Source organism: Lepisma saccharinum, chromosome 5, assembly GCF_977018435.1.
Source record: "Lepisma saccharinum chromosome 5, izLepSacc3.1, whole genome shotgun sequence".
Classification (NCBI taxonomy): Eukaryota; Metazoa; Arthropoda; class Insecta; order Zygentoma; family Lepismatidae; genus Lepisma; species Lepisma saccharinum.
In genome coordinates this window covers 5,230,234-5,245,008 of record NC_139233.1, presented here as the reverse complement: position 1 = coordinate 5,245,008, position 14,775 = coordinate 5,230,234, and the positions used below count along the sequence as shown (strand labels likewise).

Below are 14,775 nucleotides of genomic sequence, written 5' to 3'. Positions count from 1 at the left end.
ATGATGTTCGCTGAGATCAGCTCATGTATGATTCCATTAATATTATAATTGTGAGCTCTTTAATTGTTTTGTTCTGTTTAATTTCTTTGAAGAAATTTTATCATTCTAACTTCCAGGGGTAATTGTGAAAATACTAACCATTGCCCTGTTTTTGAGAGCTGATAGCTGAAATCAATTAATAGAAGGGTCCTTTTGCTTTATTAAAATTGTCAAATTTAGTTTCTCTTTCTTTTAAAAATGTATTATTACACTTGTAATGGCAATTGTGTAACAGACATGTCCCTATGTGTGTTCTAAATTTTCACAGTGATTGCTGTGTGTCAGTCATTAATAATTATCTGGATGATACCATATCCTCATATTTGTACTCTTTACATGAGAAATTTGTAAGTTTAAATCTGCATTTTCCTGGACATCTACTGGTATATTTCAATCTGGAAAAGATGAAATGATTGTCTCCTTGCTCCCTAAATAAGGTAGGTTTGAGACACTGGGCAAGCCTCCAATTACACAAATTATGCTCAAATACTAATGCCACTACAGCATATTTTGTATCAGTATATCCAATAAACTATGAGATATCACATGAAATAAAAATTTTTACTTATGCCTTTAAAGTCAACTTGTAAAATATAGTTTTCCAAAAAGTGTCTCAAAGCTCCCCAGTCTCCCCTAATTAGGCAAGGTCAACAATAAATTATAAATACTGAAAGTTTGAGGGATAGTTATGTTGAGCACCTCGAAATGTTGTCCTAGCTGTTACAATGTTGGAAGTTCAAAGGTAAGGTTACAAACTAAGTTCAGTGTTTGTTGGAGACTCAGATGCTCCCCTTTGTTATATAACATACCTGGTAAGATTCGGTTATCTCCTAGCTTAGGATTAGGGTACTAACAACAATATTGACTTGTTATACTAAACGCAACTCCAACTGGCGGCTGGGAAACAGCGAATCAGCGATCAGTTGAATTTTCTACGACTAAGATCGGGCATTTTCGAGTCACAAGGTACCGAGCATTGTTCGCAGGACGAAACGAATGAGTGCTGGGTTCACCACATGTTGTCAAACATACTGTAAAGGGAGAAAGAGTTTTCTTGGTCAACACCAGAAATCAGAGGGTTCAACTGAACACGTGGTTCTGCACGTTGAAGTTTCCGGAAGGACCACCCACAGGTCGGAATGCAGGTGGACACACAGGTCTTATAAAGGCAACTGGCAAAAACAGAAGTATGCTTGGAAACGTTGCTTCGGGAGATCGATGTGTTCCCTTCAGGTTTTAACTCGCAACTGAGTTTGTTAACTCCCATCGGACCACATGCCCCCAAAAATGATTGGGGGACAGGATGCACCAGAAACAGCCATCATGGTCAACGGCCAGTTGGAGTTGCGTTCAGTATAAATGTTAATAAATCTATATTGATCCAAATTGTGAGTGTATAATAATATCCTGAACTACTGCCCTCATGAAATGTCTCTCACTACAGAGTTTCAGCTTTTCCCAGGAGACTCGAACATGCATGCATCCTGTAGCCGGAGCACAAAGCTTGTACCTTGGACCACATGGCTACAATACAAGACCCATTCTTGGGAGATGAAATGTATAAATTTCACTTCCACTGGGAGTCAGACTTCATTTCCTTACAACAATTAGTTCTCTTGATGAGACTTCCTTCGTACATTTTGAAAAGCATGGAGGTTCGGTGAGGTCAGCCTTAGAGATGAATTTCACAATGGCATAAAAAAACTTTAGGTGTGTAATTCACCATATATATTGTCTTGAAGAGGATCCCACTAGAAGTGCAAATGAAATCCACAGTTTGGTATGAGGGACTGAGGATTTGCTACTTGCATTTGGTAGTAAATGCCACCACGTTAACCCATGATCAGCAGCAGGTGAGCACCTTCTAATTTAATTAATTGCCACTTCAACAGTATTTAAAATATTGGTCTGCGATTCTCTCTAGCTGATTTTTAGAGTGTCACGAGTGATCTGATAATGAGATGATGTGAACGGCAGGTTGAAAGAGATCATTGTTGTGGAAGGAGCGTTGTCTGAGTGAGCGAAGAGCTCACCCACGACCGTTTAACTTACATTTTTTATTCTGATTGGTGCATTATTTAGTCAATTAGTCTAGGCTGTTTCTAGATATTTTTTTTAATACAAAATACAAAAAGTGTCGTAAGTGAATCTATATTATATCATATTTGTAGATAGTGCTTCAGAGCAGCTTTGATGAACATGTGATTATTGTCAACACTGAGAGCTGTTCGGTTCATCAAATATATCAGTCTGAAAACAAACATTTTGAAACAAAAATGTCATAAAAGAAGAGGGCAAATAATAAACTGATCTCTAGAGGTACAAAAGATAAATTTTAAAATATTTAAAAAATCATCCAATTTGCCATTTGACTCCTTGAGAAGTAATTGCATATGTGACAACTTAGAGAGAAGAGGTTATCATTGGGGGGGGGGGGGGGAAGGCACTGACATGAGCACAGAAAGATTTGCATTCCACAAATCAAAGAAAATTCAACCAATCTTGTTCTAAGGTCTTTACACCAGTTTGGACAAGATCTAGGCATACTGCCACTAACACAGGTAACAGTTCCGATTGTTTTATGATTTTTTCGAAATTGCCTGGAAGAAAGACAAATTATCGTAGAATGTTTGCAGTGATTGTCACACAAAATTTTAACCTTCCTTAAGGTAATGAGCAATGTTTGGATTCCAAAAAGTAGCTATTAATGATGGGAAAAAAAACTTAAAAAATATCATACACAACCATGTTTTCTTCTGATGGGCAAGTTATTTTCTGTTTATAAAAGCTGTCAGTAAATATCGGAAAGTACTGGAAACAAATGTGAACGTAATTTGGAACCTTTCTGCAAGTAATTATCACAGTTATAATTTCGATAAAGTCCGAAGTATATGTGAAACGAGATGTTGGAATTACCTTGCGCAAAAATCCCAGTTTCACAAACTTGATGAATAACACAGACTACAACCGGTAGCTGCTTTCGTCTTCTTGAGTGTTCACAGGAGGCTCGAAGGTGTCACGTGTTTGAGAAAAGCAGTAGCGGTATCTGAGGTAATACAACTGAGCGTATCAAGTGAATAGTAATTTTGCAATATGATTATCAAGGAAATGCTATGGAAACCAAATCTAACCATAAAAGCAGCATTCCCACGAATGCAATCCTCGTCTGAGTCTGAACCCAAAGTTGCTGTAGTGTTGTGCGAAAAGAGAAATCTCAACTGGCTTGCATTTGTGAACCTATGCTGGAAACTCCTTCGCACCTCACACATGTGAAGAAGAAGACAGAAGCAATTCATAACCAAGACGATAGTAAGCAAATGGCAGTTGCCAAGTATAGGATTATACGGGAGTATATGGAAGTGAAAAAACAGTGTAAAGGAAACATGCAGTAACTAATCGCTAAAACTCCGCAGTATGTTTTAACAGACGTAAATTGAAATCGAACCATATAAAAATTGCAAACGTAGCATGATGAAATTGCAATAAAACAAAAGGAACTTGGGCCCTAATACACAACTCAAGAATATATAAAACACATGTTTGCACCAACAGCTAAATTTTGGGTGTAAAATATGCTCGCAAACACGCAGAAGTGCAATCCATGCATACATATCAACAAGAGTACACTACCAATTCATTTCCATACCTAATTGGACCGACAAAAGTGATCTCTGTTATTTTGCTGTTGATTTCATTACTTACACAAATAAAGGAACTAGATATATACCATGCTACTACAGAGCATTTCCTTACATTCGCTACGAGACTCTGCGGCAAGCTGCCCGGCATCAGCGATTGTCTTTCCCGGTGAACGGGTCCGCGACAGTCGCATGCTGGTCTGTTTTTTCACTCTCTTTCCCATTCTGTTGACGTTGCAGACTGACGCCAGTATAATCCTCCCTCGGAAGTTGTGTTGTGTCGTGTCCATGTGTTCAAGATTGTGGCTTAGTATGGCACCACAAAAGTTACATTACAACAAAGGATATATCTCGTCAAGTGTTACATCGGAAAGAGGAAATGTGGAGAAGTGCAACAATGTTTTGCAACGAAAATTCCTGGTGTTCCCGTTCCACATAGGACCACTATATTAAACCTTGTAAAAAAGTTTAGAGTAACAGGGTCGCCACCCACAAGAAACGGGTATTTCAAAAACCATAGCATTTAGAGCCGCTAAAATTCTTAAATCTAAAAAAAAAAGTATACAAAGACAATCCGCACACCATCCGTGAGTTAAAAGACAGCGTTGTACGAGAAATCGGGAGAATTACAGTAGACGAACTTGCACGTGTAAATGCCAGGAATGTGTTGCAGCAGAGGGACATCACTTTCAACACCTTCTGTAGTCAAGGTTAGTACACAATATGAAAACTGTAATTTTAATAGCCAATTCTAGCGACTGTCGTGGACCTCGTTCACTGAGAAAGACAAGCGCTGACACCGGGCCGCTTGCCGCCGAGTCTCTTAGCGAATGTCAGGGAATGCTCTGTATGTGTGCAATGATACACCTTCATAAAATGAATTGCCATTTCAATTTTTGTCATTTCAAATCATGTTTCTACCTACTTAGGTTAAGGGTGAATCATAAATCAGAATAGATAACAACAAATCCACAACTTGAGCCAAGGACACACAGACACATTATGCTAACCATTCCACCAGTCAAGTATTTGTATTTTAGGCTAATTTTTTGCCACTTTTGGATAATTGCAACAATAAGAATGAGTGGTGATTAGATGAAAAAGCCCAAGTTCATTTTCTTTTATTGTGATTTCATCATGCTACGAATGCAAGTTTTACATGGTTCGATTTTGATTTACGTCTGTTAACACATACTGCGGAGTCTTAGCGATTACTTAAGATATATGCTTTCGTGGTTAGGTCAGGCAGGTCAGGTTTGGTTTTCTTAGTATTAAAATGAAATCCCTTAATGCATTCTACTAAGGTTCCGATTTACTTCTACATTCATTTCCACTAGAGTGCGCGTCAAATCTCCTGCATATGGCCTTGAACTGCTCAACAGCACCAGCGAATCACAGACGTGCGGCGTTGCCTAGTTCAGAACCTGTTTCACCTCGCTACTAAATCGTGTACCTGGCACTCGGATATAAATATATTATTTCAAGTGTCAGTAGTTCAACAGATGGAAAGATAATGAATTTGCGAGTATGTACGAAAAACAAGCGTGATTGTAGCTTATACCGTTCCCTCTGTAGAAGCAATGTCATTATAAACGTATTTGCATTGTATCGTTTTTGTTCTCCCTTCGTTCCTGTTGCATTCCGAAACTTTCCGATTAGCGAAGGGAACAGGGCAGGTTCGTTCCCAGTGATGGTAGAAGGAGAAATTGACGAAGAGGATACCGTCACTGTTCGTTTTTCACACGTTTTTAGTGTGTGTGTGTGCAGCATGACGTTGAGTAAACCAAGTGGTAGTGATAGCCAGAGAAGAGAGAACAATACAGTGTTGTACGAAGCCAGGCACGACAGGTTAATTTTTCAGGTGTACAATTTTTAAAAAAAAAATGTTCGAGTGAAGAAGAGAGCAGTAAAATTGACTTTAAGAAGTGCCCGGCTCTAACAGCTCGAGCGTGTGGTGAATCAAGCTACCGTTTCTCGGATATGATCGGGGGCAAAACAGTGTGGATCGGGGCCTGCTCCAATGTTTCAATCACCTAGAAAGCACATTAACGTACCAAAAAAGAACGACAAACTTAGATAACTTTGAAAAAGACGTAGTTCGTAGAACCGTCTTTGAAATTTACGATTGTGGCGAATTTTCTACTGCCAAAAAGATAACGTACTCTTTACAGGACAAACTATCTTACAAAGGCTGTACAACTTCCACCTTGAGAATATTGAAACAATTATGCAGTCCCTCTGGCATAATCAGGTATGTTCTTTTCTCCCATTAAGTTTATTATATGTTATATTATCTAATGTTCCGTGCTCTCCGTGACAAGGCGTTTCGCTCAACCACGCTGTCTCTTTTCCGTGTGAGATATCGACATGGCACCGCTGCAGTGCGCTGCTATTGGCTATCGGCATATGCAGGAGATTTGACGCGCACTATAGTCTACGATACTCTCCTTTGTCAATGGAGAATATCTTGTCCATGGGTTGAGCACATGCTTGCGTAAGATAATTTTTAAGTTTTTCTTTTCAACATAAATAACTTTCTTTTCGAATCCTAACAGTGCTCATTACTTTAAGGAAGGTTCAAATTTTGTGTGACAATGATTTCCAAAATTCTACGATAATTAGTCTTTCTGCTAGGAGAATTTGAAAGAATCATAAAACAATTGGAACCGTTACCGATAGCCCATCTAGTTCGCTGCACTTTTTGACACTTGGTGCAGTGCAGGTGTATCCAGTCTCAGGGTGGTGCAAGGAAATTACGTTCAACCAACTAGGCGGAAAGTGGATTTCAAAATCAGAAGATTCAACAAATTCCTGTCTGCTGCTTTAAGCGGTCATTTGATTAGTTAACGTACTGACCATGTGAGCATACACCACACATACACCAGTCCGGAAGGTAGTGCAGACAGCAAATACACTACTTCACTCCAAATCAACGAACTAGACGACTCGGTGTTGCTAACTAGACAGTTCGGTGCAAGGAAAGTAAAACAGTGCAGCGAACTAGACGGTGCTGATGAAACTCATGAAGCGACACTCACAAAAAACATTCATGCCCAAGCTATAAATCAAACCAGGAATTTCAGAGACAAAACTGCAAGTTGACTACTGCAATGTCCCAATGAAAAAAGAAAGAACAACAAAACACATTTAAGATATATTTGAGCTCTAGCAACTGTATATACCAATATCATTTTGGTGATTCTTGAGATTCTGAAAACTGTTTTGATTCTTTGGTAACAGTTACGTATAGTGGAGACGGATTACTTACTTTTTACACAAGAAAGTACTTATGGAAATCATTTCCTGTACCGTTGTTGAGGTTCGGGAATGTAGTTTTTATTCATTTCAACGCCAATTCATGTTTTCTTGCGGGAAAATATCTCTCCCGACACGGAATAGCTGCCATTTGCTATCTGCACTTGAACACGATGTTCACGTGTTTTAGATGAAGTAACCCCCAATAAGTGTTGCAAACCACGCCGTGTTTTCGCAAGACGATGACATGTCTAGGATAAGTCGTGAAGTTTTTTAACTATGCTTGCCTAACCTAACCGAACATAACCTTACCGGAAATGGTTTGTGGGGCTATCGAGGTATTAGCATAATTTCTTGCATAGACTTTATTTTACAATTTCCCCCATAAATAAACACTTTACTAATGCTAACTGATAAGTCAGGGTGACAAAAGAGGAACGGGAGAAGAAGCCACGTTATAGTGCCGGTGGCCTTCGAAAGAGCATTTCGTGGGCTAACAGCAGACGTCGCTCGCACACTATTGCCGATACTCTTGTGTCGTCTGCTCCTCAGCCGAACAAACAGGCCGAAGTAGCAAGAGGCAGAGGTCACTCACCCTTCTAGAAGGGTGCAGCGAGCTAGCTGTAGCAACCGGGCTCGCTCATTCACGGACCTGATTGGTTCTCGCACACACACCCCCATATTGTCGTCTGCTGTAAGCCCGCGAAGCGATCTTTCTAAGGCCTCCTGCACTATAGTTTAGAGATTGAGATGTCGCGGGTTCAAGTCATGAGATGAGCGCGAAACACTTACGCCCATGCAGCATGCCATGCGCTAAATTTGGCGGGAAACATTTTATGGTAAATCGTTAGCCTATTATTGCATAAAATTTAAAACAAACAATTTCCTAAAACTGTGCCATAAATGAGTGGATGCATGAGGACAACACTTCCAACATCCCCCCCCCCCCTCCGAGACAATTAACGTGCTTATTTTGAATGTCATTGTAACTATAATTCTGAGAACTTGAAGTCATTTCGAAGCTAGCGACTTCCATAGTGGGTATCGAATGCGATTTGACGGGAGTTGGTGTCCGGGCGGCCGCCAAGCGTGCTGCCGTCAGGCGCACAAAGGGGAAAGAAAGACCCTGTATTTAATACACGAAATAAATAAATTATTCTAAACTGAACATCTGTGATACAATTTTAAATAAAAGAAACTGAGTTTTTTCCCTAATATCCATGGCAAAGAATATAACAGTTATTCTAGGTCCTTTAATTTGATTGAACCATTTTCTTAGTTTTGATTGTATCATGCCACCTATTTGCCTGGGGAAGTAACGAAAACAAGTGACAGGTCGAGCCAAGGCAGGTCACTCTCCTTCAGGAAGGCAAGTAAAGCATAACATACTTAAATATGACACATCTAATTCAGATTAAATTACTGAAAATTATGATGAGGATCAAGTATACAACACCAAATGGGTTACATCTTGAATTATATTCTCCTGCATTGATAAGGACAATAATTAAGGTTATCCTACAATAAATTATGACTGAAAATAAACAAGTTCAAGAGGTAGCCTAATGGTAGATATATATGTATGCATGATAATACTATTATACTAATGTCTGTGTAATGCATCACACACAGAATGCTATGCTACATGCTTGGTCACAGTTCTCATTCCGTAATGATTTTTACAAGTTGCACAGAATAATGAGGAAGACCCAAGATCAGAAAGTTTTAGTTTGTGAAGAATTTAAGTTGTGAAAAATAGGTTGTGCATGTGACAGTGGTTGTAAAGTGCAACTATCTGAGGCATTCCTTCCTATGCAAAATATTATTTAAATATGCAGGATAAGGAAAGTGTGTATATATTGCAGCAACAATCATCAACTCCTGAAAACGTTCAGATAGTAACTGTTAGCATGTAGGAGTGTAATTATTATGCTAAAAGCACCAACCTGGCCCATCTAACCTAGTCGTATAAGCATATAGCAGCACGATGGAAAAATTTGTTCTGCAGAAAATGCAGTAATCAGAAAAATATGTTCAATGTGTTCTTGTAGATGTAATGGAAACAATCAATCAAATACATTGTTTCAATTACTAACCACAATAAAAAATTATTCAATACCATGGCATAAAGCCTACAACAATACTGATAATATCTGTGACATCACACGCATAAGGCTGCAAGTGTAGAATTACGAAGCCTTGACACAGATCCAATTTTGTAATGTTTTTTTTAAGCTGTTTTCGTGGATAAGGGATGAGTTCGGAATACTGGAAGTACATATGAAGTTCAGAGAAACCAATCTGTGCACTTTGAAAGACACAAAAAATATCAATTTATGAGGATGTATTTATGATAACAGTTAGTACTGTTACGATAAAAGTTAGTACAAGTCCCGGTACAACTTTCGTATAGGTGTTTTTTACATTGCTAACGTACTATTCTGCATTGCAGAACATTTCTGTAGGCGAAATAATGAATTTGTAATGAAAATAATGTCTATTTCTTACATTAACGAGTACTTACTGTTCTTCCTTATTTCCACACACAATATGGTGATAGCGTACCCGTTCATCACATGTTGTGCCAGTGTTTTGTCAATTTGGAGTGTGCATGCAGTGTTGCAACCTTGTTCGCTGCAAAATACCTACTTTCATGCCCGTATTTGAAATTATGCTAATACATCGCAAACCATTGACTTTATCCCACAAACCATTGACGTTAGCCTCAAAAACCATTGACGTTAGCCCCACGAACCATGCTAATACCTCACAAACCATGACGTTAGCCCCAAAAATTCACAATAGCCCCACCAACCATCACGGGGACAAGGTATGCCTACGAGGTTAGGTTAGGTTCCATTAGTATTCATTTCGTTCAATTTAGCATATATGGACAACATCGGTTTTCCTCGAAAGAAAATACACAGAATTCTTTTGAATTTCAACTTTCATCGTCCCTGGACTCTCTTTGTACAGATGTACATCCACTTCCCATCTTGTCCAATGTGCAGTTCCACAACCAGCAACAACTTCACGATGCATCCTCGACACGTAATCTTATAGCGAAAACACGGCGTGGTTTGAAACACTGACAACGGAGTTTACGTCATCTAACACACGGAACATTGTGCTCTTGTGCAGAAAGCAAATGGCAACAGCAGCAATAGCGAATCGGAGAGAGATTTTCGCAGAAAAACACATGATTTCGCATTAAAATGGATCAAAACTACATACCCGAACTTCAACAATGCTATAAAAAAAATGATTTGCATAAGTACTTTCTTCTGTAAAAAGTAAAAGTGTTACCCAAGTCCCTTTTGTCTCAAGCATTCTTCTCACACGGGAAACATTGTATATATTGCAGGAGATGAAAGAAAGTAATGACATAACAAAGAAAACAAACCTAACCTTTCAATTCTGAATTTGGTTATTTCACATTGTTTGTCTACCACTTGTGTACATCAAAATGATGAGGACAGATGAAATTGATTAGGGAGAAAGAACAATGATACAGCCACGTCTTGACCATAGTGTAGAACCTGGCTTGGTAGTGTAAGAGGCTACCATTCTACTCATAACGTGTAACTAGTAGCACATAGAAGTGTAATTATAATGCAACCTGAACCACCTAACCTACTAACATAAGCACATAGAAGGGCAAATCCATTTCAATTCAGGCAGATTTGAGAAAATCTGTCAGGGTGATGTCACAGGTATCCATGAAACTGAAATATATTATTCTAGATACAAAATTATGAGACACATATTTTTTTGTTTCACAATAAAAAAAATTTTGGCCATCTTAGGCCGCTTCAAAGTTTGGGGCCAAATTTTCACAAGTTTTGGTGCCAAAAAATGTAAACGGCTGTTTCTCAGGAACCATTAAAGATATTTGGATTCTGTTTTTTTTTATCTGAAAGTTTATTGAAAGCCTTTTCAAATGCATATACAACGAACTTTATATGCAGCTTTTGGGGTATGCTATGAATGAAATTCTAAAAAATTAGCCCCCTTTTGGACCCCCAAAATCTCGAAAAAGCCACCCTAAAAAATTTTCAAAATTTCAGGGCAATTAACAGCAATACCTCAAGTTGAACATATATAAATTTCACGGGGTGTATATGCCTGGTTGTAATTTTACACAACATTTTAATAAGCACATTGACAAGCTGAAAACTTAAACACAATCGTAATATTGAAGGAGACAAACATTATTTCATCAGGCTATTATTGGTAAACAATATACAAATCATAAGAGTCCATAACCAAATAATTCATGTAATTGGTATATATCATGATATTGCTGATCATATTCAACATTTCTTATTTATAGAACATACTAGAAGTCATTTGTTTTTCATGTTCACATGTTCATTTGTTTCTTTTCGTTTGAGACAAATTGCTGTTAATTCCTTGAGTTTTGAGTCATTAGGAAGATGTTTACAAGTGGAAAAGCAGTGTTTTCTGAGAAAAGAATAAAGTGACCTGGTTTGAGAACAGGCATAAAAAATGTGTATATCAAAGCAAGAGTTGGAAGTTCAGACAACTTGAACATATGTTCATGCAGGGTCGTTACACAGTTAAGCACCTTGCTACACGGCACAATTTATCAGCAAAGCATATTAAGTGCATTCAGACTGTTGTTCAGACACATACATCAGGTGTTACACTGATTTACATTCCATCTGCAGAGATTCAAACATTCCGTGATATGAAACACAAAGAGTGGGAACATGTGCAGGCAGTGCGAATGATTCATAAAAATCATGTGTGGCATGCAGAGGGAACTGGAAATGATATTGTAGTTTCCATTGCAAGAACTGCCCAGAATGAGAAACAAGAAGTGAATGTTACTATTGGAAACAGCTCACATGTTATGCAGTATTGTAAAATTCACGACATCAAAGTGAGAACGTTTTTGGCTGCTATGTATGATGACTGCTGGTGGGTTGAAGAAGCAACTAAAGTGTACTTCGAGATGCAGGAAGTGCATGTAAATTTCGTGCTGCCACGTGGACCTGCAAAGGGCTATAATTTTCCTGATAGAATTAGGCAACACTAACATCAGTACGTGATACCTTTGCAAAATATTCTGCAAGTTCTTTCTCCACCACACCCCCTTGGACAATCTGGAAGTCTGCATGCCATCTCTAATACTGAAACTGCCTGTGTAGAAAAAGCTTTCATGAACAGAACTAACATATGCAATGCCGGTACTGGGAGTTCACATCGCATAGCTTGCATAAAAAATGTCTTACGTTTAAGTTTTCAGCTTGCCAATGTGCTTATTAAAATGTTGTGTAAAATTACAACCAGGCATATACACCCCGTGAAATTTATATATGTTCAACTTGAGGTATTGCTGTTAATTGCCCTGAAATTTTGAAAATTTTTTAGGGTGGCTTTTTCGAGATTTTGGGGGTCCAAAAGGGGGCTAATTTTTTAAAATTTCATTCATAGCACACCCCAAAAGCTGCATATAAAGTTCGTTGTATATGCATTTGAAAAGGCTTTCAATAAACTTTCAGATAAAAAAAACAGAATCCAAATATCTTTAATGGTTCCTGAGAAACAGCCGTTTACATTTTTTGGCACCAAAACTTGTGAAAATTTGGCCCCAAACTTTGAAGCGGTCTAAGACGGCCAAAATTTTTTTTATTGCGAAACAAAAAAATATGTGTCTCATAATTTTGTATCTAGAATAATATATTTCAGTTTCATGGATATCTGTGACATCACCCTGACACCCCCTGCCTGTCTGTCTGCATTTGGAATAGGCCAGAAGCAGGATGGAAGAATCTTTCTGCACGGAACATAAAACGTCTTCAGTATGTGCTTGTGACATATAGAGACTGGAATAAGCAATCGGAACCTTGGTCCTGTGACTAAATAGTGTAGATCATGTAACACGGAGTAGCCCAAAAATATTTTTTACATGTAAAAGCACATACTTCAACACAAAAACAATGAAATTTCCATTGGTTTTAGGAATATTTTCCACATACATATATGAATCAGTGAGACCAGTAAGGGAAAGTTTCCAGTCAACCTTACTTTCGGAAAATAAAAAAAAAAACTCACAGCAACCAAAACTAAAAGCCGGATGAAGAAACTTACAATTACAAACTTATTCATCCTAACCATAGAAACAATATTCCATAAGTGGATTGTTTTTAAAACCTTTATTTTAGCTCTGATTGTATTCAAAGTATTCAGCCCATTTTGTTCAAAAAGTGGAATGTTTCCCTTCTTGGTCTCACTGGTTCATATAGTATGATAATCTGAACGATTACCAAATGAAGCTTAACTTGGCACTGCATTTGCATGAAGTTCATAGCATCCACAAAACCATAACGTAAATATTTAACTTCTATGTGTACTTAGTTTTATATAAGCAGTGAACATAGAATGACGTTACTGTTAGTACAAAATAGGCACAAGTACATGGTGACAACCAAACGTAACCTGAATGCGGACAAGCATACCTTGTGTTCCAGCATGCCTGCTTTTTCTTGCAAAATTATAATTTCTGTTAGGATCGGGCATGAATATACAGAATTCCATTGTATTGTATGGTATTAAATGTAGTAGCATTTGCTTCAAATTCCGAAACATAATGGTAGCTAGTTTCTAATGTGTAACTATGCTGCTTGTTTACATTTTAGTTCCCAGTAATGCTCATAGCTATTAACATAGATGCACTACAGTTTTTACTGTCCTGGGTCTTGTTTTGCATTCAAGAGGACCATGGTTTATGTGAACTCCAAAATTTTCATACAAAAGAAAATCTCGACATGCTTGATAAGGAACTGAAAAATCACGAAATTTAGTAGTACGCCCTTCGTAAAATACAGGACATTTACTGTATGAAGTACAAATATTTTACAAGCGGAATGTCAGATAAACAGAACGTAGATATCTACGCACGTTGCACACTCGAATTCGATACTCACACGCGAATCCACTGTGAATAGTGGTTAAACGAGGAGCTGAAGTGCGCAGTTCATTTTTAAGTTCTTACGTTCAATAACACAATGCCAATGCATCAGGTTAGTGGATATCGTTATGAAAAAAAAGTTATTATTTTTATTTTCCATACTGTATTTCAACCAACCACACTTTCATCTTCACTCCCCTCACAAAGAAACAGTGGAACAACCAACCACGCCATACATTTACAACATCTCGAAACAGTCTCGGAAGATACCATTTGCGTACAATGCACATTTCTAATAAGTACTGAATCACGGTACTTACCATCATCCGAATTTTCTCCATCTTCGTCTTGAAGAAAAGAAACATCTGAAATGCAAAAAAAATTATCAAATACAAAGATCGGAAACGTAAAAATTAAATTGAATCCATTCACTGCCACAATACCTACCCGCCATCTTTGCTACTATCATAAGTATTCATAGTAGAAACGTGATTGGTCAAGCACTTAAGCGGGATGACGTTTTCTCGTAAGTTATTGGTTGGACAACTATAGGACATTCACTCATGTGTCAATCGCAGTTCTGTAATATGCAGAAGAAACTTAGCGTTTATTATGCACATAGTTTTACAATATATCGTGTTTGTTGGTCTTTGATTTGTCTTTTCTTTTTATTCTAGTTTTCGAAATACATTGTTGGTAGAAAATGTATTTGTAGAAAAACAGGTTTAGCTTTAACTGCGTACATGCACTTATGTTTTTGATACAGTAAATCATTTTCATTTTAACAATAAATTGAGGAAAATTAATTCTTTTCACAAAAAAATGATTGTTGTAAAGAAATCTAATTTGTTCGGGGGGTCATGACCCCCCTTTTGGCCCAGTATTCCTAAGAAAGAGCGTCAAAGG

At 37.8% G+C, this 14,775-nt stretch overlaps 1 protein-coding gene across 1 annotated transcript in view; it reads right to left on the bottom strand.

Annotated features, from left to right (window-relative positions):
• Positions 1-14,359, bottom strand: part of LOC145987627 (serine/threonine-protein phosphatase 4 regulatory subunit 1-like) — a 286,327-nt gene extending 271,968 nt beyond the window's left edge. The window contains exons 1-2 of the mRNA XM_083122043.1: positions 14,317-14,359; positions 14,190-14,234 (exon numbers count right to left, since the gene is read on the bottom strand). Coding sequence (XP_082978169.1) covers positions 14,190-14,234; positions 14,317-14,338 — 67 coding nt within the window. The 5' untranslated portion in view covers positions 14,339-14,359. The remainder of the gene's footprint in view (positions 1-14,189; positions 14,235-14,316) is intronic.
• Between the last annotated feature and the right edge of the window lie 416 nt (positions 14,360-14,775).